General features: G+C 51.2%; 2 protein-coding genes across 4 annotated transcripts in view; both read right to left on the bottom strand.

The window, feature by feature from the left end:
* The window catches only part of LOC118095902 (myosin-7), a 373,415-nt gene that overhangs the window by 73,444 nt on the left and 273,672 nt on the right, over positions 1 to 26,299 (bottom strand). The window lies entirely within an intron of this gene.
* The window catches only part of ZFHX2 (zinc finger homeobox 2), a 31,933-nt gene continuing 24,114 nt past the window's right edge, over positions 18,481 to 26,299 (bottom strand). For all 3 annotated transcript variants that reach the window (XM_060281851.1, XM_060281848.1, XM_060281850.1), the window contains 3 exons: positions 25,548 to 25,680; positions 20,669 to 24,136; positions 18,481 to 19,429 (listed from right to left, as the gene is read on the bottom strand). In XM_060281851.1, the coding sequence (XP_060137834.1) occupies positions 18,591 to 19,429; positions 20,669 to 24,136; positions 25,548 to 25,680 (4,440 nt within the window). In that variant the 3' untranslated portion in view covers positions 18,481 to 18,590. The remainder of the gene's footprint in view (positions 19,430 to 20,668; positions 24,137 to 25,547; positions 25,681 to 26,299) is intronic.

The following is a 26,299-nucleotide window of genomic DNA, read 5'->3' on the forward strand; positions in this document are numbered from 1 at the left end:
GCCCTACCTCTGTATGTTTAGTTGAATGTCTCTCTGCTGTGTACAAGGCCTGAAGTCAGAAAAACGAAACTTATTTCGTTTCTCCTCAAATTATGCAGTTTTCCTCAGGATTTCATTTCTCTCTGGATACCGCCTGCATTATTTAACTCGCTTTGCTCACACTTCTAACAACCAGCTGGAGAGGAGAATCCAACGTCATTGATCTCAGAGGACAGAGCAGCTCGGCTTCCCATCTCAGTTGCACCCCGAGGGAACGGCTGTGGGAGAGGGGGAAACCGCCGGAGTAGCCCTGCTTCCCTTTTTCTCCCTCTGGTGCTGCCTGTTGGGCTGATGGGAAACAATCGCGGGTAACATGAAAGAAAGAAAAGAAACGGAATAAATCTAAAAGCAAGACAGAACAGCAGATAAAACCCAACGAATCAAACGCATTGAACAGCTGCTGTAACAACTAAGTCTTCAAAAGGCATTGGAATAACAACAAGAAAGTTCTTTCTGGGCAGGCAAGTGCTAGCAGTATTTGAACTGAAATCTGGGGCTGTTTCCAACATTTGCGATCCTTTGGAATGGGTGGACATGACTCAGTTAATTACAGGGAGTCTACTCTTGAGTACAGTTTAGTTGGCTATAGCCCATACATTTTATCTACCATCTCATAGAGCTGGACCACGAGAGTTTGATAAAATTTCTGGAGTCCAGTATTTTAAAAAGGGGGCGGGTTTCTAGCCCTGGTGAAGGAAAATTGACCTTCGAATCACCCTCGAAAGCAGTTGATAGCTAAGGTGCTGTGGCCCTGCGGCAGATAGAGAGCTACAGACTTAGGGTGAGGTTCAGTCTAAAGGAAGCCCATTAAGATCCCATTGGTATTAGTTGGAGAGAATATGAAATGTGCTGAACTCCACTGGTGAAATCAGCAGAGCTGGCAAGCGATTGACTTTAGCTTATGGACAGTTTGTCCTCAGCTACACCATTTAAAAACAAAGGATACCAAACCAATTTTTGCTTTCTTCCTGGGATGTAAATTTTGAGTTTGTTTCTTTGTGTTGTTTTTTTTTGCAATTGTGATTGGTTTCAGTGGGGAGCAAGTGTGTTTCATCTCTCTTAATTTTCTTTTAGTGTAAGACTTCCCTCCTTGCCATTTCAAATATCTCTCGTTATTTAATTTGTAACGTTTCTATTTTGCCAGTTCGCCAGTAATCTTGCCCTTGCCTCCCACCCCCCAAAAAAACTTTCCCTAAGAGGAATATTGGTTACATTGAAACGTCTGGATACCAAACCCCAATATATATATACAGTGGTGCCTCACTAGACGAAATTAATTCGTTCCACAGGTCTTTTCTTATAGCGAAAAATTCGTCTAGCGAATCCCATAGGAATGCACTGAATTTTTTTTGACTTTTTTTTGCCCATAGGAACGCATTAATTGAATTTCAATGCGTTCTTATGGGAAACCGCGATTCGCTAGACAAATTTTTCGTAAAACGCATTCGTCTAGCAAGGCAACCTCCGCTAGAAAAATCCTTTCGTTAAGCGAAAATTTCGTTAAGCAGGGCATTCGTTAAGCGAGGCACCACTGTGTGTGTGTGTGTGAGTGTGTGTGTGAGTGTGTGTGTATATATATATATATATATATATACATATTATGTTTGCGACACAGTTTATAATACGTTCTAATTACTTCTGATTATTGGCTTTCCTCCCTCTCAAGGTCCTCTCCTTGCTCCTCCTAATACACTACTTTCCTCCCAGGATTGGGGAGGGGGGAGGCAAAACACCTCCTGCCCCCCCTCCACATTAAATGGCACCCCCAAATCCTTGACTTTCCTTGCCCACTTCCCCCCCCCCCCCCGCCTCAATGCCCAGCCAAGATCCCTTCCTCCGAACCCCTCCTCTTCCTCCCCCACCATTGCACCGTCGGAATGTTAATTAGCATCCAGGATTTAATTAATTCAGCTGCCAATTAGTGTGGTGGCGTGGGGGAGGGGTGCTGCAGACGGGGGGCACAGATGGTTGTTCCTGGGCTGGCACCGTGCCACTTTCAACGGCGGATGGGGTGGGCGCGACGAAAGCCCAAGGAGTCGGGTGTTTTGTGTGTGTGTGTGTGTGTTTCGTCTCTTCTCCGGAAGGGACGCCAGCTTGGTCATGCAAACACACACACACGCACAAACCCTTGTATCTCCCCCCCCCCGGTGTGGTTGGCATAACGAACTGGCACCTACACCACAGGACATAACTGGAAATGGGTGCTGGAACGAGGTTGGCACTGTATGAAGGAGAGAGAGAGAGAGAGAGAGAAGAAAGAGGGGAGGAAGAGAAAGGGTGATAGGAAAAGAGGGGGGAAAGGATGAGAGTGTGGAGGAAGAGGGTTGCGCCGAGGGTTTCGAAGGAGAGCGAGCGACGAAGGGAAGGGGGCAGAGAAGCAAGGGATGGCTAGAACGAAAAAAGCGAACGATAAGCGCAGGGATGGAGGGGGGGAAGCAGAAGGATGGAGGTTGTGGGTGGGGGGGGTGGAGAGGAAGGAGAGGAGGTGGCATATGCCAGCCCGATACCCGAAGCGATTTTCTGCATGGGGGAGGGGCGACGACAGCTGGCACGGAGCAGCCGCCCGCCCTGCCACCCTCCCTTCCCTCTGCGGCATTCGCTCTGCTCGCCAGCTTTAATGCCAACCGGGCAGGGGTGCTGGTGTGGTGTGTAGGGCGGGGGGGGGGAGGCTGAGTGTGAGATGCCAGGCTGGTGCATGATTACAGCAAAAGGGAGTGGGGGGGGAGGGAGGACCAAGCAAGGCAGCAAGCAGCAGCTGGCAAGGCTGTGCCCGCAGGGAGACGGGAGGCAAGAGAGAGGGCCAGAGCGAACGGATTGGCACCAGGGTGGAGGCTGGCGCGCCGCGTCTGTGTGCAAATCTCTCTCCCTTTCTCTCTAGACGTGTGCGAGGGTGTGCAGCGCTTTTCGCGTGCTGGCACCGTGCCCCCCTCCCGGCTCCCTTCTCTCCGTTTGGCAGCAGCTGGCAGGTGGCGAGGTGTTGAGAGGGCATGGAAGGGGCAGCAGGAAGACGAAAGAAGGGAGACAAGATGGGTCGGTGCTTTTGGTGACGGGCATCAGAGGTTGGACCCGGGCGGAGCTGTGGGCATTTGGGATGAGAGACTGGGATTGACACAAGAATGGGATCTGAGAGAGAGAGAGAGAAAGAGAGAGAGGCAGACATGGAAATAAAAGCCTGGGCAAGTGGGGGGGTGGGTGCAACTTGGGGGGCGCCATGTGGGGGAGAGGAAGGGCAGCTGCCAGATCGTGCCGTGGGCATTATTGGCACCCAGATCAGTTCTGTATTAAACCTCTCTCTCTCTCTCTCTCTCTCCCCCCACCCGGCCCCACTCCCTCTTTTCACACTGGCACACCTGTGACCATCTCGAAGTTGGCACCGAGTCAAAGCCGGTTGGGGCTGGCATCACCCGCACTGGCACGTGAACAGAGTCGCTGATCTTGGCACTGCGGCAAACGGCGGGGAAGGAGAGGAGAATGATACGTCGCTGCCACCCCTGCTGCCTGGGCACAGCCTCGTCGCGGCAGGCAGAGACCCCGGCGGGCATGGAAGAACATGGCGCACGGGGAATGGGGGAGACCGAGCGGCATCCGGCCGGGTAGACATCTTTCCTCCTGCTGCTCCTTTCCATCTATCTGTCTGTTTTCTCTTCCTCAGTCGTATCGATCTGCCACCATTGAACAGATGTCTGCAGGTCAATTCCAGGAGCTCGGAAGATCTTCAGTCTTCAACCAACCTCCTTCTTGGGACCATCAAGGTATAGACTTGAAATTTCTTCTCCTACACCTCCAGGAATAGGAGTTGTGGGTTCTCTGGCAGCAGTTTGGGGAAGAGGGGGTTGCTGACGTGATAAATGTTTGCATTTTATGTCGGGTGGGGCATATCATAGGATGGGTATGGTGGTTATCCAACTACCCATCGCGAGAGGCTGAGCGAACGGTTTGTTCAAATTGGTGGAATAGGAGGCCGATGGAAGCCACCTTGACTGCTCAACGTAGTTTTGACGTTTTCAGTTGTTGCGTAGTGGTTTGGCTACAAATGGTCCCTTTCAGTTCCATACAAACAGTCATCCCTTATCGGCGGAAGGAAGGAATCGTAAAAAAAAAAAAAAGCGGAATTATGAACCATAATTTTTGAAGCACTTTGTTGAGGTTTTCAGGGTTTGCCTTCTTAAAGATCCATGTAAAAACATTGTCGTTCTCAGGGTGCTCCTGTTTCAATTTTTGCTCCCCTCTTCTAGTGGGGCGCGCGGGGGAAGGGGGGGAAACGGTTTACTTTTACCCCCTGCTGTAACGCCAGCACAAATTAAAATGTATATTGGGGGCGGCGGAGCACTTCCAAGACATGCGGCTCAAAAAAAGAAAAGAAAAACTCTTAAAATGTTCCTCCTCATTTCAAATATTTTTAATTAACGTTTTTTAAAAGTGGAGCTGACAACCTATAATTTTCCAGGTGCTTTAGAGGGAGGGGAACATCCAAACCAATTAAGAACTTTTTTGATGAAGATAATGGCCTTGCACTAATCTTTAATATGATCAGTGTACAGTCAAATGTGTCCCATTAAAATCAACTAGAAACAGCATCCCAAGAACTCGGTGGTTAATTCAAATCCAGCCCTTCTCCCCGTTTCTTGATAGCTCCTTCTTTGTTCCCTATTTTCTCTTCTGTTTTGCTGAAGCTTCTTTCTCTTCCCCCAACTTCTCACTGTGTTCCTGTTCTGTTCTGTTATTATTATTATTATTATTATTATTATTATTATTATTATTATTACTTGTTTCTTCATCCTCTGGGCTCCTCAGCTTCTTTACTTTCCATAATATCTTCCTTATCCTCAGACCAAAGGTCGTTGTGAGGCTTAAAGTCCAGCCAAACTCCTAGTTTTCCCTTCCCTCACAGAAACCGGACCTACAAACATTCCAGTAGCTTTGCCTCTTGAGAACCTGGAGCACCTGAAAGCATTCTGTGTCATCACAGAAGCTCAGCCAATCACTGCTGGAGGCTTCAGCAGCACACCTACTGTGCAATATAGATACAAGCCAATTTATCGGCGGATCCTTATTGGTTTGGAGTTTATCTAAGATGCGTTGCTTTGAGTTGAGTGGTAGTCATAGATGACTTACAAACCAAAGATGCCCGTCCAGGCAGCTCTGATTAAAATCTGATTAAAACCCCACGTTTTAATCTGTGATTAATAAATTACTTGATTAATCATGTCTATCAAGTCTTCAGCCCTAATAAACTCTAAGAGACAATTTTCATCAAGGAGAATTATTTTCAATTTCCAAAAGCTTTAAAGCGAAACACGTTATAATTGTCCAGACGCAGGCAGTGCGTGGAGAGGGCCCCTTTTCCGGTCTGATCCTGTGCCCTTTTAGAATTTCAGTTTCCCCCCTGCTCCTTTCTTGCTTCCTAATCACTCACTCCAGCAGAGGGTCTGTGTGCCAGGTGGAAAATGCTACCCTGCGCCATTTCCGGGGGTTTCGTGTGTGTAAAAAGAATTCATAGAATCATAGAGTTAGAAGAGACCACAAGGGCCATACAGTCCAACCCCCTGCCAAGCAGGAAACACCATCAAAGCATTCCGCTTAAAGACCTCCAAAGAAGGAGACTCCACCACACTCCTTGGCAGCAAATTCCACTGCCGAACAGCTCTTACTGTCAGGAAGTTCTTCCTAATGTTTAGGTGGAATCTTCTCTCTTGTAGCTTGAATCTGTGTCCGCTCTGTGTCCGCTTCTCTGGAGCGGCAGAAAACAACCTTTCTCCCTCCTCTATATGATATCCTTTTATATATTTGAACATGGCTATCATATCACCCCTTAACCTTCTCTTCTCCAGGCTAAACATACCCAGCTCCCTAAGCTGTTTCTCATAAGGCATCGTTTCCAGGCCGTTGACCATTTTGGCTGCCCTCCTCTGGACACATTCCAGCTTGTCAGTATCCTTCTTGAACTGTGGTGCCCAGAACTGGACACAGTATTCCAGTGAGGTCTGACCAGAGTCAGTACTATTACTTCCCTTGATCTAGATGCTATACTCCTATTGATGTTCTTAGAGATCAGCCGGAGGCAGCCTCTTCCATGCATTGCCCCAATGCCAGATTCAGCCATCTTGGACACAGATGGGTGTGTGTGTGTAGCCCTCCGGATGTGATTGAACTCCAACTCCCATCAGCCCCCGCAAGCATGGCCAATGGTCAAGGCTGATGGGAGTTGTATTCCGACCACATCTGGAGGGCCATTGGTTGATTATCCCAAATACAGACAGAGGTCTTTGGGGCGGGTGAGTTTCCAGAGCAGAGCTTCCTTCCCTTGAAGGGCAATCATTTTTACCCAGAAGTAAGTCCCATTGACCTCAGTAGGGCTCATTTCTGTAATAAATCTGCTTAGGATCTCCGCCTTACAGATCCATTAAAATCTGACCTGGAATGTCTTCCAGGAATGTCTTCCAGAAGAAATAATATCTATTTATTTTATCTGAAGCATCTTTAGCTTTCCTTCTCTTTGGCTAGAAAAGGATTCCAGAGCAGTTTACAAATATCAGTGAATTTATTCTTTTAAAATATATATCTGGCTTTTCACTCAAATGTGTTCCGAGGGGATTTGCCGTGTACAAACAAGAGGCCAAATGTAATAACAAGAATAAAATGGAAGCCTAAAATGCTTGTATACATTAGGACAGGTCCACTCTGTTGACAAATAATTATAAAGACAAGCCACCGACATACTCAGGAACACTTCAAATTAAGGGCCAAATGTCTGCTTTTGCCTGGCACCTAAAAGCAAGCCATGATAGTGCCAGACATTCCTGGGAGCAGTTTTCCACTACGCAAAAGGAATATAGTATAGAGCTTGGGAGGGAGGGAGAGAGGAAGAAACCAAGTTAGGCACTAGTTTCTTAGTTACAAAATTCTTATAATGACCTGGTGGACTGGAAACAGCCAAATCCTGGCTTGTTTTCTGTAACTATGGTTAAGTGTCATGTCTGAATGCCTAGACCATCGCTTAAAAGGATCGCCCACCAACCCGGATTGTGAAACTGTGGTTTGGAGTGGGCTTCCAAACTATGGTTTGCATGGTTGAGCATTCCAGCAATCCACAGTACGTACGGTTTCTAGGCGATAAGCCGGTCTCTCGCTGATCTCTCCATATGCCGGTCATTGAGGGCTGGTGCTTAGTTTAGCAACCTGTGCTATAGTTTCCCTGTGCATTTGAGATAGCAGCAAGAGTTTAAGGCCACAAACCATAGTTAGCACTAACCGTAATCGTCGTCTGCCTTTGGTTCCTTGTTTTTTTTGGCCGGAGTTAAGCATTGTGCACATTTTTAAGCTTTTTGTTTGATGGGCGCGATGTTGGCTGGTTCACAAATCTGTCTGGCTCGAATTCCTCAACACACCGGGCCTTTCCTTTGTGGTTGTGATTGAGTGATGGCTGTTTTTGTGGCATTTTGGTTTCCTTCTGGGTAGAAGTAACCTTCCCTGAGTCCTTTGGAAAGGCTGGACTGGAAAGGCAACTTGCCAGCCGACTGAACAAAAACTGCCAAATTAATACAGAAATAGATCTTGTCACGCTTTGAGCCTATCTAAATGGGACTGACGAACTTCCCCTCTTCATCTGGGCTGGAGTTCTGTTTCCTTTCTTTCCTTAGCATCGGAGCTGTATGGTAGTAGGTTTTCGACAGCCGAAGTAAATTCTTTGCGAATCTCAGGACCGGCACAGAGCTGCTTTGCATGTGCCGCTAAACCGAACTGTAGCTTAGCATTAAAGAGGATATTAACAAGCTGGAACGTGCGCCAGAAGAGGGAGACCAAGATTATAAAGGGCTTTAGGAGGAACGGTTGAGGTAGTTGGGTGCCTGTAGAAGAGAAGACTTAAGAGCTGCTGCGAGAACCATCTTCAAATATCTTGAGGGGCTGCCCCATGGAAGATGGGGGCAAGCTTGTTTCCTGCTGTTGTTTTAGAGGGTAGGAGGCGAGCCAATGGATTCAACTCACAAGAAAAGGGATTCCAACCAAATGTTAGGAAGAACTTTTTGACCAGAAGAGCAATTCATGGTGGAACGGGCAACCTCGGAAGGTGGCAGACTCTTCCCCTGGAGGTTTTTAAACTAAGGTTACCAGATTTTTTTCAATAAATCCTGGGACACTTTTATACTCCAATGGATTTTGTATGGGGACTGATTTGTAAATCTGGGGACTGTCCCCGGGAAACGGGGACGTCGGGTAACCTTATTTTAAAGTCCCGCTTGGACTACTGCAATGCGCTCTACGTGGGGCTACCTTTGAAGGTGACCCGGAAACTGCAATTAATCCAGAATGCGGCAGCCAGACTGGTGACTGGGAGTGGCCGCCGAGACCACATAACACCGGTCCTAAGAGACCTACATTGGCTCCCAGTATGTTTCTGAGCACAATTCAAAGTGTTGGTGCTGACCTTTAAAGCCCTAAACGGCCTCGGTCCTATATACCTGAAGGAGCGTCTCCACCCCCATTGTTCTACCCGGACACTGAGATCCAGCACCGAGGGCCTTCTCGCGGTTCCCTCACTGCGAGAAGCAAAGCTACAGGGAACCAGGCAGAGGGCCTTCTCAGTAGTGGCACCCGCCCTATGTCCGCTTCTCTGGAGCAGCAGAAAACAATCTTTCTCCCTCCTCTATATGACATACTTTTATATATTTGTACATGGCTATCATATCACCCCTTAACCTTCTCTTCTTCAAGCTAAACATACCCAGCTCCCTAAGCCGTTCCTCATAAGACATCGTTTCCAGGCCTTTGACCATTTTGGTTGCCCTCTTCTGGACACATTCCAGCTTGTCTGTATCCTTCTTGAACTGTGGTGCCCAGAACTGGACACAGTACTCCAGGTGAGGTCTGACCAGAGCAGAATACAGTGGTACTATTACTTCCCTTGATCTAGATGCTATACTCCTATTGATACACCCCAGAATTGCATTGGCTTTTTTAGCTGCTGCATCACACTGCTGACTCATGTCAAGTTTGTGGTCTACCAAGACTCCTAGATCCTTTTCACATGTACTGCTCTCAAGCCAGGTGTCTCCTATCCTGTATTTGTGCCTTTAATTCATCTTGTTTGCTTTGGCCCAGTTGTCTAATCTGTTAAGGTCATTTTGAAGTGTGATCCTGTCCTCTGGAGTATTAGCCACCCCTCCCAATTTGGTGTCGTCTGCAAACTTGCTCAGGATGCCCTGTGGTTGCAATTGGACCTGGACCAGTCGTAAAACATGCTTGGTGCCTGGGGGATTTCTGATTGGCTAATGTTTGCAGGTGTTAGACCAGTTTCAGACCTATTTAATAGCTGTGCCTAGCAACTAAAATATGATATAGGCTAGGGAAGAATTTTCAGCCTCCCCAGAAGACTACAGTTCCCACGATTCTTTGGTGGTGGAGAAACACTCAGAGTTGAGCAGGCTTCAAAATGTTGCAGGCCTATACTGTGGGTGTAGTTTTTTGGGTTACCAGTATGATATTTCAATGTAGAGCATGTCATACATTTGGGGCAGAGGGCCGATGGTTGTCACTCGCCTCGTTCTCATCCATGGTGTTTGTGTGTATACAGATCTAGGTAGATGTATATATTTTGCAGCAAAAGTGCATTGATGAGTCTGTTGATTTGGTGACGCTGCATTTAATCAGCCCACGGTAAGTAGCAAAATATTTTTGCTAATCATTGCAGATAATGGTTTTTGAATATCTTCGTGAGGTGAGATGATTCAAGAGAGGAGCCATTGTTCAGGAACCTGAGAGAAATTAGCTGGATATTTTTGCTAATCAATGCAGGTGATGGTTTTCAAATATCGTCAAAATGCTTCAGGAGAGGAGAGGCTCGATTTGAGCCAGAGTTTAGCCCCAGAACCTGTTTATTGTGTCAGAGATTGAGCACACTGAAACAAAAAGCAGTGTGAATGTCACCAGGTCAATTGCAGAAATATCCATGGTGGACTGTATCACTGGGGGAATCATCTGTTTGAATGCTTTCCCCATTGCGGGGGGGGAAATATTGCAAACAAAAGAGAGGGTTAGATTAGAATGCTTCCCCCGGATGTGCTCATTTTTTAAGAACAGGGAGGTGTGAGGGAGTGTTATTGGAACCTTCCAATGTTGCAATGTGAAATGGTGCAGTCTACGAAGGACTGTACTGTGCGTTGTAACAGCTTAGAGTTGTGTTTTCGTTGACAGTGTAGAGAGGCAGAGAGCCACATTCTTCCCGCCAGAGCACAGCCCTTCTCATTTGCCTCTCCTGATCCTCAGGGAAGATGTCAGAAGAAAAGTATCATGATGCCAGTGAGTTCTTAAGAGTCAGCTCTCCCTCCTTTGCCCAGACCGCAAGCCGATGCATTTATTATTATTTGTTTCTTTAGCTTTTTGATTCCAGCAGAAACCCGTTTCTAAGCTTTGCACCCCCAACGCCCCACTACAGTCATGAGGGCTAGGAACGTATTTTAAAAATCAAGCATTGATTGATCCTCTGAAACCAAAACACTTATGCTAGAGGCCAGTCTTTTCCACAAACCCCAAACAGCATTTTTTTTTGGCGGGGGGGGGGGGGTCCAGTGCTGCTCTATTAATCTGTCTGTCTTCATTTATTTATAAATGAACTCAATAAATAATTGGCGGGTAGTAGTGAAAAGGCAAGGACCCAGGTGGCGCTGTGGGTTAAACCACTGGGCCTAGGGCTTGCTGATCAGAAGGTTGGCGGTTCGAATCCCTGTGATGGGGTGAGCTCCCGTTGCTTGGTCCCAGCTCCTGCCAACCTACCGTAGCAGTTCGAAAGCACGTCAAAATGCAAGTAGATAAATAGGAACCGCTACAGCGGGAAGGTAAACGGCGTTTCCATGTGCTGCTCTGGTTTGCCAGAAGCGGCTTAGTCATGCTGGCCACATGACCTGGAAGCTGTACGCTGGCTCCCTCCGCCAATAATGCGAGATGAGCGCGCAACCCCAGAGTCGGTCACGACTGGACCTAATGGTCAGGGGTCCCTTTACCTTTACCTTAGTGAAAGGCAGGCATTGGGTCACGCCTAGCAAACATGGGGAGATTGTGGAGAGATCTTGAAGCTCAGATTCTGGCGCAGGTTGGGACTGTGCACAGGATCACTTGGCCGCGTCTGATTCCGTTTCCCACCACCAGAAGTAGTTGTTGTTGTTGTAGTTGTAGTTGCTGTTTTCACCCTCCACCATAAGGTTCCAGGGTGAGTTACAATTAAAAAGCAATATGAAAAACAATTTAAAACAACCCACCATTACAGAAATAAGGTGGGTCCCAGAATTACGCACTTTTGAGTGTCGAAAGCCAGGATAAATAAGTACATCTTCAGCATTTGCCAAAAGCCATACAATGAGGGTGCCAGGTACACCTCTCTGAGGAAGGAGTCCCACAACTTAGGGGCTGCCACAGAGAAGGCCCTGTCCTCGGCTGCCACCCCCCCCCCCGAGCTTCTGAGGGCATTGGAACAAGAAAGAGGGCTGCCCCTTTTTGCTGATCTGAGCACTTGAGAGGGTCTGTAGTAAAGAAGGCTGTCTTTCAGGTATTCAGGGCCCATGTCGTTTATGGGTTTAGACACCAGCATGAGCACAGTGAATTGGGCCCAGGGGCTGTTTGAGATCTACACGGAAGCCCAGCCACTAATGTGGCCGCTGGAGTTTGCACCAGTTGAAGTTTCCATGTTGTCTTCCAAGGGCAGCCCCACATAGGAACAGTGGGGCTGGTGGCAGTGCAGGAACCTCTTGCACAAAGCCAATGGGCAGGTGGGAGCTGTGTGGGGCAGGCAGGCAATGGGTTTTGTAGGCTGGTTTTGCAGGACCAGGCAGTCGAAGAGATGGGGAGGCCATAGGGGCTGTGTTTTACCAGCCAGGTGGGAGCAAAGTAGGAGCTGAATTGATCGGTTAAATCTGAGCTCTTTGAGCCTCTTACTACACCAAGGGTGATGTTGACCCAGCAATGGCATTATCCCAGGACCCCTGAAAGTAGAAATTAATCTTAACGTGTCATCTGTTGAGGGCTGTCTGCTTTCTATATTTTGTACTCACAACAACCCTGTGAGGTAGGTGCAGCTGAGGAAGCGTCAATTGCCCAACATCGCCCAGTGAGCTTCATGCTTGAAAAGGGATTCGAACCCACGTCTCCCTGACCTGCACCCAATATCCCATCCAATGCGCTATGCTGGCCTTTTGTGGGCCTGGATGGGGTATGGCGTATGTGGGTCTGCCCTATGGAATTTGGGGTGGTGAGTTAGGTTCTGTATAACTTGAATACGGTAGGTGCTACAGCGGGGATGGGTTCCCCACCCGCCCAAACCAGAGGGCCGCATTCTGATCTGAGCAATCTTTCGGGGGCCGCATGCCGGCGACTTGGCAGGGCCAGAGGGAAAAGTGAGGTGGGCAATAATTTTAAATTTTACGGTAGGCTAGTTTCTACATACTTTGCCTCCCCGTCCTTGGAAAAATTCCCATGGTCTTTGCCTCCTTCCTTCACCCCACTCCAGGGCCCTTTTCTCTGCCCTTATGTCAAAAGACTACAAACAGTCTTCTATCGATGTCTCCAAGATGGCGCCCGTTGCCGTGGCAACAGAAACAGGGAACCAGGCCCCGGTTCCCCCAGCTTGAGAATCACAGGCCAAAGATGGCAGGCTACCTTCTCCTTCTCCCCCCCCCCAGCCCACCCCTCAGACGTTTAGGGTTGGCAAAGAGGAGGGCGGGGTGGAGACAGACCTGGAAATGCGTGCAAATTCTGCCGCCATTAAAGAACAATAGGTGGGGAGTTGATCGATCAAGGACACGCAGGAGGCCCCAAATAGATGTCAGTGAAGTAGTACGCTTGAACTTCATATCCCAAGCCTTTAAAAATGGGTCAGCCCACATTGTACGCCGGTATTTATGCACATAAAATATTCCCTTTGCCCTTGACAAAGACTTTCCGACATGCAGCCTGTTGGCAGGTGATAACGCTCCTCTCCCATGCTGTGACAAAAATTTCCCTCCCCGATTCCCAGATACCAAGCACAAACACCAACATGATGGAGGATCTTCTCCACGTGCCAAAGATCCTGGGTTCAATTTCTGTCACTTCCAGGCAGAGACCAGGCAGTTCAAGAGATGGGGAGGGCATCCTAAGGGAGAGACCCATGGCCTTCCTCCATGGGGTGGCACCCAGCTTCCTAAAATCGTTGTCTTATTATCTCATTTTATTTTCTAACCATCCTGGGCACCGTTCACTCCTATGAGAAAAAAACAGAACGGATCTCCCTTGAGGAATGTTGTTGGGGGGGGGGCATCTAAATCTGCTCCTGGTTGATCTCAACCACTGAGAATCTCGTCTGCTATCTGCACAACCTCTTCCATTCCTTGGTCACACTCTAGTGTGACCAAATTTTGGAAAAACCATGGTGTTTAGGAGGATAGCATAACTACCGTAGGAGAGGGCAGCGGGCTTGCCTGATGCCAGAGACCTTGTTTAATTTTCGAAAGTCTGCCCTGCCTTTCTTCCAACAGAAAATTCTCACCTGACGGTATGGAAATGAAAAGGGAATCAGAATAATATCTTAATGGTGCGCTTAGTTTAAACCAGTAGCTGTTTGTAGGGTTTCCCCCTCCAAATCAACCTTACAAATTTCAGAATATTTGCATCGCCTGCTAAGAAACCGGTGCCAGTTGGAAAACAATATTGTTTTTCTTTCCACGCACATTTCTTGCTGAGCAAAATTGTTTTAGAACATTTTTGCATTAAATCACAGGGTTTGAGATTTTATTTGGGTTTGCACCCATTATTAGCAGGGTTGTGGAGAGGCAGATAACAGTCAGTGCTAAAGTACCAGGCACAGAGCCAGTATGTGACCCAGACTAATTTTCTTTTTTAAAAAAGTATGTCTCTAGCCCATCTAGAAAGAAAGTTATGAAGCAAATTTGCAATTGTTCTTATAAGCATTTTCTATTAGATGAGCCAGCCTGGCTGCTCCCGCCTTTTGGTTTTTAGCCAATGCGTGAAGTCATAGCTGTGATTGACAAGGGAGCTGTTTGGACACCCGGCCAGAGAAATCCCCAGGGTCTCAAAGAGCTGCTGATTTCCTTCTTCTGTCTCAATTTTCTCATCCTTGGGATCTCCATAATTTCCCCTTTCCCTGCAGCAACTAACTAGGATGCGTCTTTCCTGTGGCGGGTTCGTCCAAGCTGTTTTCTGCAAATACGACTACACAGTGATTCCAGGCGGATGTTAAAGGAATTCCCCCCACCTTCATATGGCAATGCAAAATAAAATAAAAAACCTGCAAAGAAAGAGGCTTCGGCATAAACACCAAGCAATAAGAATTCACTGTATAAGTAATTTGCTGTATAGTGGTATACGTGAGAAGGGATTACCTGTGTGCTTAATAGGCCTTACTCCCAGGTAACTGGGTAGAATCATAGAATCATAGAGTTGGAAGAGACCACAAGGGCCATCCAGTCCAACCCCCTGCCAAGCAGGAAACACCATCAAAGCATTCTTGACATATGCCTGTCAAGGCTCTGCTTAAAGACCTCCAAAGAAGGAGACTCCACCACACTCCTTGGTAGCAAATTCCACTGCCGAACAGCTCTTACTGTCAGGAAGTTCTTCCTAATGTTTAGGTGGAATCTTCTTTCTTGAAGTTTGAATCCATTGCTCCGTGTCCGCTTCTCTGGAGCAGCAGAAAACAATCTTTCTCCCTCCTCCATATGACATCCTTTCATATATTTGAACATGGCTATCATATCACCCCTTAACCTTCTCTTCTCCAAGCTAAACATACCCAGCTCCCTAAGCCGTTCCTCATAAGTATAGGACTAGGCTTTGCCATAGGGCTGGCATTGAGAGAAAGCCAGCCTACAACCGCTGTGTGGCAGGCAGAAATTAAGCAGGTTCAGCTGTTTCTAGGGTGGAAATGCAATTTGGGGAGGGAAGAGCGGTGCGTTCGAATTCTGCCGGTCGGGAATGACACAAAGCATACACAAACGTCATGCAAATCTGTGCCCTCGTTTTCAAGTGTGTTGGAGGCCCCAAAAAAACAACAGAAAACCCTGTTGTGGCCCTCCTGTACCCCAGGACTTCAAATCTTCAGCGTGCCCCTTTTGTGGCACTGCTTTCCCAAGGCATATGGATGATCAGTTGCCAAGTAAAACATGAGCAACTAAGGCTTGTTGTTTAGGAGTCCTGCATCTACCTTGTTAACCCTTGTTAATAAGGGAGGGGTGGTGATATTGCTTCTGTTTTAATTACCTACTTGTGTTTTTATCGTGTATTTCATTCGGTGAACTTGCCCTGAGATCTTGTGACGAAGGTCCCTATATAGATTTAATAAATAATAAGAACAACCCAGAACACTGGGACGCGGAAGGCGCTGTGGGTTTAAACCACTGAGCCTAGGGCTTGCCGATCAGAAGGTCGGCAGTTCAAATCCCCGCGACGGGGTGAGCTCCCGTTGTTCGGTCCCTGCTCCTGCCAACCTAGCAGTTCGAAAGCATGCCAAAGTGCAGGTAGATAAATAGGTACCACTCTGGCAGGAAGGTAAACGGTGTTTCCATGCGCTGCTCTGGTTTGCCGGAAGCGGCTTAGTCATGCTGGCCACATGACCCGGGAGCTGTACACTGGCTCCCTCGGCCAATAAAGCGAGATAAGTTCCGCAACCCCAGAGTCCACGACTGGACCTAATGGTCAGGGGTCCCTTTACCTTTACCTTAAGAACAACCCACATTCATTGGCACTGTGCAAATAAACCCCTAGATCAGGGGCCAGCAAACTTTTTAAGCAGGTGGCCGGTCTCCTGTCCCTCAGACCTTGTGGGGGGCCGGACTATATTTTGGAAAAAAATATGAACGAATTCCTATGCCCCACAAATAACCCAGAGATGCATTTTAAATAAAAGGACACATTCTACTCATGTAAAAACACCAGGCAGGCCCCACAAATAACCCAGAGATGCATTTTAAATAAAAGGACACATTCTACTCATGTAAAAACATGCTGATTCCTGGACCATCCGCGGGCCAGATTTAGAAGGCGATTGGGCCGCATCTGGCCCCCGGGCCTTAGTTTGGGGAACCGTGCCCTAGATCAAGGAATTCACTTTTTTTATATAAAAAAAGTTGTTTTGGGTGCACATGAAATATACTTTCACAGGAAAAAGCGAGACCTTAGATCAATATCCAATATTTGTTTGTTCTTCGGTGTTTTTACTCCTCCCCCCCCCACAAATATATGCACCCAACCACCACCCTGCCAAAAGCATGTTCCAATTTCCCCCCTGGACCATCTCTTTAATATAATTTTTATTTCTTTTTAATTTTTTATTGTACCCCATCCCCCCCTTTAAATACACAACAGAAAGACATTTCCCCTCGCCCCATTCTGGGGTGCAGAGTTGTGGGGAGAAGGGGGGCAGTCTGAGGAAAACAGGGTGGTCGTGGAGGGTGAGCCGCTGTAGGAGCCCACCCCCCCCTGGACGCCCCGAATGTAGTTCGTTTGGTTATTTTTGTGGGGGATTCTTTTCTTTTGTAATCCCCCCTTCTCTACCCCACAGGTTTCCACTTCCATCAACTTCTTAAAATTCTTGTCCATCTTTGTTTTTAAGTGGGAGGGGGCCTAAAAAACACTTGGCAGGTTGGAAGAGGGGGGGGGAGCAGGGCTGGGGAAAGAAAAGAACGGGAGAAGGAACCCCAAAAGAACGGACACAAAGGAGGAAGAAAAATGTGAGGGCGTAACTTTTCTTCTTCTTCGTCATCGTCGTCATATGTCTTTTTCTTTTTTTAAAAAAATTATTTCCAGTTTGCTTTTTATTATTCCTTTTTGTTGGTGGGTAGTCTCTCTCTCAAACTGTTGGTTTTCTTTTTGGTTATTGTATAGAAGTTTTTTTTTTTTTTTTAAAGAGCTTTGGATTCATAAAGAGGGTTTTTTGTGTTCTTTTTTTTTCTTCCTTTTTTTCTTTTTTGCAAGGACGTCGGCACACCAGCACATGGCAGGTAACTGTGTGTAGACAGGAGGATCCTTCTGCTTTTATTTTATCATTTTCTTCTCTTTCTTTCTTTCTTTTTAAAGCCATCGGAGTAGGGTTTTTTTGTGTGTGTGTCGTTTCCCGCGCGGAGACGGAAGTCACGTCTATCAGGAGGGAAAAGACAGCGAGGTTGTTAGTTTTATTTGGTTCCTCAGTGCGGGCAGAGACCCAACTGGGGACGAGGAGGAGGAGAAGGAGGAGGAGAGAGAGAGAGAGAGAGGAGGAAAAAATGGCGGGAAAGACGAGGGAGAGGCGCCTTTCTTCCCCAGTTTGGTTGCTGTTCAAGTCGTTCAAAATCCATCAACAAGTTCAGGAGTCTGTCCATCCGTCCAGGACGGGAATTATTATACACAATGGGCAGCACATGCTCTAGGAGGGGTTGGGGTTGGGGTTGGGGACTCAGTTTCTCATCTTTGCCCCCCTCCCCCCCCCCTTAAGTTTTGTTTCCTTGGGTTAATAATTTTTCTTTCTTTCCGTCCATTTGTTTGCTTTTTTTTTTTGGCCTTTCTCAAGTCGGTAATAACACAGTAAAAGGGTGGAAGGTGAGAGAGAGTGAGAGAAGGAGCTCTAAGCAGGTGTGTGTGAGAGAGCGAGAGAGGGAGGGAGGGAGAGGGGGGGACCAGGTTCGCACGAGGGCGTGCGGCAGGTGTGCCGGCACCGGTCACAAGCGTTTGTGGAGGGGGGAGGGGGAGTGTGGTTCCCGCACACATGCGGGGTAGGACTTTGGGCAAAGGATTCTGGGAAGCTCCCGTTGACACGAGGAGACAGCGTGGCGGCCTTCGCGGGCGAAAGCCTTCAAGGGAAGGGGGTCCTCTCCGCTGGGGTGAGAAGCTCAGCATCCCGAGGAACACCTGTCGAGATGCCCGCGGGACCCTCCTTGAGGGAAAACATGGAGTACACCATGGAGACCGGAACCACAGACAGTGAGAGCCTCTCGTGCCTCTCTCATGTGAGGTACATGTGTATGCCACAGGAGGTGGAAGACTCTGGAATACACAGGCATGTGCGAAGGGACTGCGGGAAGGGGGTGGGTTGGGCAGCCATGTTGGATTTAGAGAACCACAGGCAGCCTGACAAGATCCAGAAATCCGTTCAGGGAGGGGAGACCCTGGGAACAGGGCCGTGAGGGCAAGGGGCTCGGTGGGTGGCGGAAGAGGACCACTTCTGCACTCCATGCAGAGTGCAAGGCATTTCTGAGGTGGGCATTGTTGGGGGGCTCCTCAGACGGCAGGCTGCATTTCTGCTCTGCACCAGGTCAACTGGTCTTCCCTCAAGATGACGGTGGTGTTGGGGGAGTGGGGTGGGGCGGCTGGACATCTGGGTCCAGCTGGGAAGAGCGTGGCCTTCAGGCAACTGGGTGTTGTCGCTTTGGCCAGGGGCCGTTTCTTGAGTTTACTGGTGGCGGGGGCTGTGTGACAGGCGTTTGGTATGGGCAGAGGGCGCAGGGCACGCCAAGCGGGGCGCCCTTCCCTCCGCCGGCTGGTTGGTTAGTTGCTTAGTCCTTCTCTCTCGGTCGGTGGCAGTGTAGCATCCGTCTCTATAAAGCTAGTAGTGTCGTAGAGGTAGCGTTACTTTTTGGGCTGGAGTCCGAGTGAGGTAATTTGGATTCCTCTTTGGCAAACACCGATGCGGTTGCTGCGTTGGATCCGGCCTTGCGCCGGTGAGCGCTGGAGCGAAGGTGGGCCCCCAGGGCCTCGCGCCCGCTCACAAGCACCTCGCAGGCCAGGCAGTGGTAGGTGCACACAGGTACCCGCAGCGGGGGCGGGGCCGCGGGGGGCTGGCGCCCAAAGTAGCAAAAAGTGGCCTGGTGGGCGGCGGCGGCCCCCTCGCTCTCAAAGGCCGCCTTGCACTGGCGGCAGAGGTACTGGTGAGTCACGTCAACCGTGGAGATGCCGGGGGCCTCGGGCACCTCGACGGGCGGCTCGGGCACAGGTGTTGGGAGCAGGGGGCTGGGCAGCAGCCCCATAAGCGTCTGAGGTATGACGGGGTTCATGGGGAACAGCCCCTTCTTCATGCCGTAGAGCTGCTGGAAGTAGGCCCCGGGCAGCTGCGCGCCAAAGAGCGAGGGGGCTGCCGCCGCCGTCGCTGCTGCCGGCAATGGGAAGGGCAGGAACTGGCCTCCCAGCAAGGCCGGCACGGCGGCCTTCAACGTCTTGAGGTTCTTCACCGCGGCAGTGGAGGGCACGGAGGGTTCCTGGGCTGAGCTGGAGGCGGGGTCTGCCTGGCCGTCGCCCGGGGAAGTCTCTGGAGCAGGTGCCGGCTCTGTGGAGGGGCCAAGCTGGGCCGGTTCCGGAGTGAGGTGCTGAGGTAAGGGGGGCCCCGGCTGCGTAGAGGCCAGAGGGGTGCTCAGGGCCCCGGAGGAGGAAGAGGAAGGGCCTGTTGGGAGAGAAAAAAGGTATTAGTTGTGTGCTGCCTCTACCTCTTTCCTCAATGTTGCCTTTCTCCACTGGCTTCCCCCTTTAAAGCCTTAGGGGCAGGGTCCTTGCAGGACGACTGGAGAGCCCAGTCCACCCCTCCTGGGATAGCTCAGGCAGGAGAGCATGAAACTCTTAATCTCAGGGTTAATCTCTTGAAAGACCTACATTGGCTCCCAGTACGTTTCCGAGCAAAATTCAAAGTGTTGGTGCTGACCTTGAAAGCCCTAAACGGCCTCAGCCCGGTATACCTGAAGGAGCGTCTCCACCCCTATAGTTCTGCCCGGACACTGAGGTCCAGCTCTGAGGGCCTTCTGGCGGTTCCCTCATTGCGAGAAGCCAAGTTGCAGGGAACCAGGCAGAGGGCCTTCTCAGTAGTGGCGCCCGCTCTGTGGAACGCCCTCCCATCAGATGTCAAGGAAACAAATGACTATCTGACTTTTAGAAGACATTTGAAGGCAGCCCTCTTTAGGGAAGTTTTTAATGACTGATGTTTTAATGTATTTTTAATTTTTTGTTGGAAGCAGCCTAGAGTGGCTGGGGAAACCCAGCCAGATGGGCAGGGGTATAAATAATAATTTATTTATTTATTTATTTATTTATTTATTTATTTATTAGGGGTTCGAGTCCCACATTGCGTCTTGCAGGGGGTTGGACTACATGATCCTCTACAATTCTACAATTCCACAACTCAACATCTGCTTCCTCTGGTTCCTGAGATGGACTCCCTCTCATTCTGGTAACTACCGCTCTCAGTGAACCACTCCAGATGCAGGGGGGCAGAGTAGGAGATTCTGGCGCCATTTTTACCCTAACCTACTCCCAACGTGCGCAATGGAAGCCTCGGGGAAGGGGCAGGGGGAAGGAAAGGCTATGCTAGTGGGAAGAAGAAGAGAAGGGGGGGAAGTTGGGAGAAGAGAAAGATTGTGTGGAGAAGCAGAATGCCACACGGAGCGACTGCTTGGGATGAAAATGACGCCTGGGCAGCCATCTTGGGAGCTTCCAGGGCAAAATGGCAGAAGTGGGGATTAGGGTCAGAGCAGCATGCGGAGACCTAGCGATACTTTTGGAGAGTAGCTGAGCAGATACGGGATTGGAAAGAACCCATAGTGAGTGGCGAACCTGTAGCGCGGCTTAATGACGAGGCCCCATCCCCATCCCCTTGAACGTAACTTACCTTTCCTTCCCACCTCTTACTCACCTGGCGCAAAGGGAGCCATGTTTCCAAGGGAAGATGGCACAGCGGCAGGAGGCATGGAGGCACCCAGCCTTGTCGGGGATGGCGTCCCTTTGTCCGGCACGAGCTCATAGCACTTGCTCTCGCTCTTGAGCTGGGCCTTGATGGCCTCCTTGAGTCGGGCGAGGTGCCCACGGGAGAAGAGGTGCCCACGGCAGGACACGTAGAAATCGTACTTGACTTCGCAGTAGGGGCACTCGGCCTGCGATGGAGTGCTGGGGTGCCCCTCCTCGCCACCGCTGGCAGCCTTGGCCTTCTTCTCCTTGGCCCTGGCGTTCTGGAACCACACCTGGATCACCCGCTTGGGCAGCCCTATCTCCTCGCCCAGCACCTCGCACTCTTGCATGGTGGGCGTCCGGTAGGCCTCGTAGCAAACCTTCATGATCTTCAGCTGCAGGCTGGACATCTGCGTGCGATACCGGCGCTGGCCCAAAGCGTCGTGCATGCCTCCAAAGCCGCCGTCTGCCCCTCGGCTCCGCCGGCTGCCAGGGAAATCCAGGTCAGCCAGCGACGAGGAGGAGGAGGAAGACGAGTCGCTCATCTCCCCTCCCGACAGGCTCCGGTCTTCGTTCTCTTTTGGCAATTCTTCTTCGGCTGCTTCTTCCTGCGCTTGTGGCTCCACAGGAATCTCTGGCTTCGCTGGAGGTAGCTGTAAGCTCACCGCAGAGAGACTGGGTGCGAAGGCGGCTCCGTAGTGGATGGTCGGGTCTCGCGGCAGAGGGCTGAACTTTGGGAAGGCGGAGGGGAGCACCGGCGAGGGCTTGCCGGTTGCGTTGGCCGTGCCGGCGTTGCACCGAAACTGACCCTTCCTCTCGCGGGCTCTTGTGTTCTGGAACCACACTTGAACCACCCTCTTCTTGAGCCCAACCTCTTCGGAGATGCAGTCGAGCATCTTGCGGGTTGGGTTGGAGTCCTGCATGTACCAGCGGTACAGGATCTCCAGCTGCTCCGGCAAAATGGTGGTTCGCAGGCGCTTGTCCCGAGGGGGCTCGCCATCCCCTCCCGCCACGCTGGCGCACTCGCTGCCGGTGGGCGACAGGCTCCCGTCCTCGTGCTTCCGCTTCTGCGCCCGGGAAGGATCTGGGTGGGCGGCGCGGTCGCCAAACACCAGCGGGGCCAAATCCAGGGGAGGCTGGGGGGCAACCGGGGCTGGCAGAGGGCCGGTTGCTGGCATGTGAGAAACACGGTGGATATTGAGGAGGTCGACGCTTGAGAATTTGGCTGTGCAGTGGTCACAGGGATGGGTGCTTGCGCTTTCGGGAGGGGCCGTGGGTTGCTCCTCCTCCTGAGGTTTGTCTCCAGCACCGTCAACTTTAGCTTCTCCGTCAGCCCCTGAAGGCTCCGGTTGCTGCTGTTGCTGCGGCTGCTCTTCTTCCTCCTCCTCCTCCTCCTGCTCCTCTTCCTCGGGGCCCTCGTTCTCCTCCTCGGCCCCGTCTCCCTCCACATCCACCGGCTGGTCGTTGTAGCACTTTTTAAGGTGGCGCATGAGCTCAAAGATGCAGCGGAAGGATGCCCGGCATTTTTTGCAGGACGGCTGCACCGCGGCACCTCCGCCCCCCACGCTGGCCTCGCTCCCACCACATTTCCGCGCTTTCTGGCGGGCATTTTGGAACCAAACTACGATGACTCTGTTGGGCAACCCCAGCATTGCAGACAGCCGCTCCACCTCGCCATCTTTGGGGTAGGCGCTGCACTCAAAGAAAGACTGCAGGGCTTGGGACTGGAACTCTGTGAACTTGGTGCGGGAGAAGCGCCGGGTGGAAGGGAAGCCCCCGCGAAGAGGCTCGGGAACCCCAGGCCCGCCGCCGCCGCTTTCCTCATCCTCCCCCCGAAACCACAAGGATTTCAAGCACTCGGGTGGCACGTGAGGGGTCTCGCTCTCTAGCGGCGGCACCACAACTGGCATGGGCTGCATTAAAAACGGAGGGCAAAGCGGGGGGATCTCCAGGGGCAGGGCGGCTGGCACGGTCACTGTGGTGGTGTCTGTGGGAGCGGCAGTGGCCGCGGTTGGGGCAGTCGTTGTGGCAGTGGCCGTCTCGATGGGCAGTGCTGGCGGCGGAGGGGGATACATGCTGTCGTAGCTCTTCCGGAACTGGGCGGCGTAGCGGTTGAGCGCCTCGAAGGGCAGGAACCGCCGGTGCACGTGCTCCTCATGCGTCTTCAGGATGAGCATGTTGGAGAACTGCTTCCCGCAGGCGCCGCACAAGAGCTTGCCCGCCGGCGGGCGCGGAGGTGCGGCTGGGGCGGGGGCAGCAGGCTGCTTCCCCTCGTTGTACTGAATCACCAGCTCAAAGCCAAAGTTCTCCAGGAGGGCTTTGGCAGCCGTGCGGGATGCCTCGCTCCCTTGCTGGCCCCCCTCGGCCTCCTCAGCTTCGGCCTCTTCCGGCACCTCTGGTTTGGAGCCGGCAGCAGCGGCCGGCGCCTGCTCTTCCTTGGCTGGCAGAGGTGGCAACAGCACAGGTGGTGTGGCCGGGAGGGTCAGTGCCGGGGTGGCCAAAGCCAGCTTGGGGGCCACCTTGAGGTCGTGCAGGTAGAAGGGGAGCAGCAGCTGCTGTTGCTGCTGCTGCAGTTTCAGGAGCGACTCTGGCACCAGGGGGAAGGGCGGCAGCAGCGGCGGAGTGAACAAGGGCGCAGGGAAGCGCTGCAGCTCCGCCGCGGATGGCGCCAGGAACGGGAGCGTGGGCACCTGCACGCAGCTCGCCTCCAGGAGCTTGGGGGCTTCCGCTTCCAGCGGCGCTTCGCACGGGGGCTCCGGCTCGGCGGCCGGCAGCTCCGCTTTGCCGGCGGCTTCCATTTTGGCGACGCGGGAGCGGGTCTGGTGCAGAACGGAGCGCATGTGGATCTCCAGCGTGGAGCTCTGGTTGTAGGAGACCCGGCAGGTGGTGCACTTGTAGGGCTTGTCGGAGGAGGGCTGGAGGATGCCGGCAGCGCCGGGCTCGCCCCGGGACGGCGCGGAGGGGTCGGCCGAGGCCTTCTTCATCTTGTGCAGGTGGGAGACGGAGTTGTAGTGCACCAAGAGGATGTTTTTCTGCGTGAAGGACTCCTTGCACACCGTGCACTTGTAGGGGCGGGCCGGGTCGAGGAACTTATCCAAGGCGAAATTGGTCGCCTTGCGGTAGGACAGCGGGTGCCGGGGGTCTTGGCTGGGAAGGGTGAGCGGAGAGGCCTCGGGAGCCTCGGCTGAAGCCTGCGCCGGTGGCGGCTCCTCCAACGGGGCGTTCAGATGGTGAACATCTTCATCTTCAAACTCCAGAGGAACAACTGAAGGAGGAGGTGGTGGTGGCGGCGGTGGTGGAGGAGGAGGAGGAGGAGAAGAGGTTGGGGGTGGTTTTTCTGGGGGGTCAGCAGCTGGAGCAGGAGAGGCTGGAGGAGGAGGAGGAGTTTCAGGGCAAAGCACAGGAGCCGGAGAGGATTTCTCCCCTGTGGATGGTGCTGATGAAGAAGAGAGAGAGAGAAAAAAAAGCTACCATCAGTTATCCCCACAGCCTGTTTTGTCGCTCCTTAGCCAGGGACCCAGGTGGCACTGTGGGTTAAACCACTGAGCCTAGGGCTTGCTGACCAGTAGGTCAACGGTTCAAATCCCTGTGACGGGGTGAGCTCCCGTTGCTCGGTCCCAGCTCCTGCCAACCTAGCAGTTCGAAAGCACGTCAAAATGCAAGTAGATAAATAGGAACCGCTACAGCGGGAAGGTAAACGGCGTTTCTGTGTGCCGCTTTGGTTCGCCAGAAGTGGCTTTGTCATGCTGGCCACATGACCTGGAAGCTATACGCCGGCTCCCTTGGCCAATAATGCGAGATGAGCGCGCAACCCCAGAGTCGGTCACGACTGGACCTAATGGTCAGGGGCCCCTTTACCTTTACCTACCCAGGATGTATTTGTGTGTGTGCATGGAGGTTCTAGGTGCAGAAGTGTAGCTTGCCACAGTGGATCGCAAATCGCACAGCAACTAGCAAGAGACTCTTTAATTTCAGGGGTTCGGGTTGGAGCCCCATGTTGGGCAAAAGACTCCTGCATTGCAGAGAGTTGGACTAGGTGATGGTTGTGGTCCCTTTCCTCGTCCTCCCCCCGGAACCACAGGCATTTCCAGGGGCAGGGAGGCTGGTATCACCGTCACTGTGGCCCTGTCTGTCTTTACCAACCCCACCATTCTAGGTCTTTGCTAGAGGGTTTTTCCAAAAACGGCTGGGAATCCCCAGTGGCGCCTGCTGAGAGCAGGCATGTTTCCTGGCAAAATGCAGGACTTGCTGCCTGGGGGAAATTTCTTTTTATCCATGACGCTTTTCATACCTTGGCACTTCCTGCCTTATCTGTAAATGTAGATCTGTATAAATTAGCTGCTTGAATTTTTGTAGGGTGTGTGTTCAAATGGAGCAGGATAAGTACTGCCTTGACCTCATTCACAATTTCTGATATCTAGGAGGGCTAAATATCTGGGGAGTTTATAGCCCCTGCCCTGCAAGAGGGACTTCTGTTACTTAATATGCTTTGCTTCTGTCAGTGCACCGTTGAATTGCGTTTGTGCTGCTTCTCAAAGCAAGGCAATCACTTGTGGCATCCTAAGAAGCCTTACGAGTTCCCCGGGAAGCAGGTTCCTAGTCCTCATGCCCTCCAGACAGAGAAGCTTGAGAATAGGCACGGCAAAGCCGTTGATTAGTCCTGCAAGTAGCTGCTTCTTCCTGCTTATTTTGTTGTTGTTGTTGTTGTTTTGGCAAGGGTTGTCGGGAAGGGGAGGTTAGGGCCAAGCAGGCGTCCTGGTTGACACGAAATCCCTGGAATCCTTGATGCTACCTTTGGCGGGTGAAAGGGTGAAAGCCCCTCTCTCTGCAGTCCCCACGTTACTTACCAGCAAGAGGGCTTTCAGCTTCTTTCCCAGCCCCTTGCTCTGAGCTGGGCGTCCCGCCCGGTTTTGGTGGGTCAGGAGGGAGGTTGAGGCCAGGGACAACTTTGGTGGCAAAGGTCATTTCCACAGTAGTGGCCTGGAGAAGGTCAAGAAGAAGAAGAAGAAGAATTATATGAGCCAAAGGCGGGATGGGGAAGGGAGGACCCAGTTATTAGTGATCATTTGGAGCAGGGATGCAGAACTGGGGGGGGGCACAAGTCCCCCACTCCCCAATTTAAAAAGTATTGAAAAAGTGCTGCTGCGGCCATTTCACGAATGGTGGGGAAAGCCTAAAGCTCACCAGTCGGTGGAGCCACAAACACCTCCCTCCTAATGACACCCCCACTTGGCTCTCTGGGTGTTGTTGTTGTTGTTGTTGTGTTGTTGTACTACAGGTATGTCCAACAGGTAGATCGTGAACTACCGGTAGATCACTGGATGTCTGTGGTAGATCAACTACCGGTAGATCAGTGGCTCCCCCCCAAATAAGCTAAAAAACTTTGGCTCCCCCCCAAAAAAACCCTCAACATCTTTGCCCTGCACCCCTAAAATGACCTGAAACACCAAAAACAGGGCTTTCCTTCCTAAAAAAAGCTCAATGTTACTTTCCTTCTTCCATAAAGAAGCTCAACAACTTTTACATGAACCCCCCAAAACAGGACTTTCCTTCCTAAAAAGCTCAACAACTTTGACCTGAACCCCCCAAAAGGGGGTAG

This window comes from Zootoca vivipara, chromosome 13 (genome assembly GCF_963506605.1).
Source record: "Zootoca vivipara chromosome 13, rZooViv1.1, whole genome shotgun sequence".
Classification (NCBI taxonomy): Eukaryota; Metazoa; Chordata; class Lepidosauria; order Squamata; family Lacertidae; genus Zootoca; species Zootoca vivipara.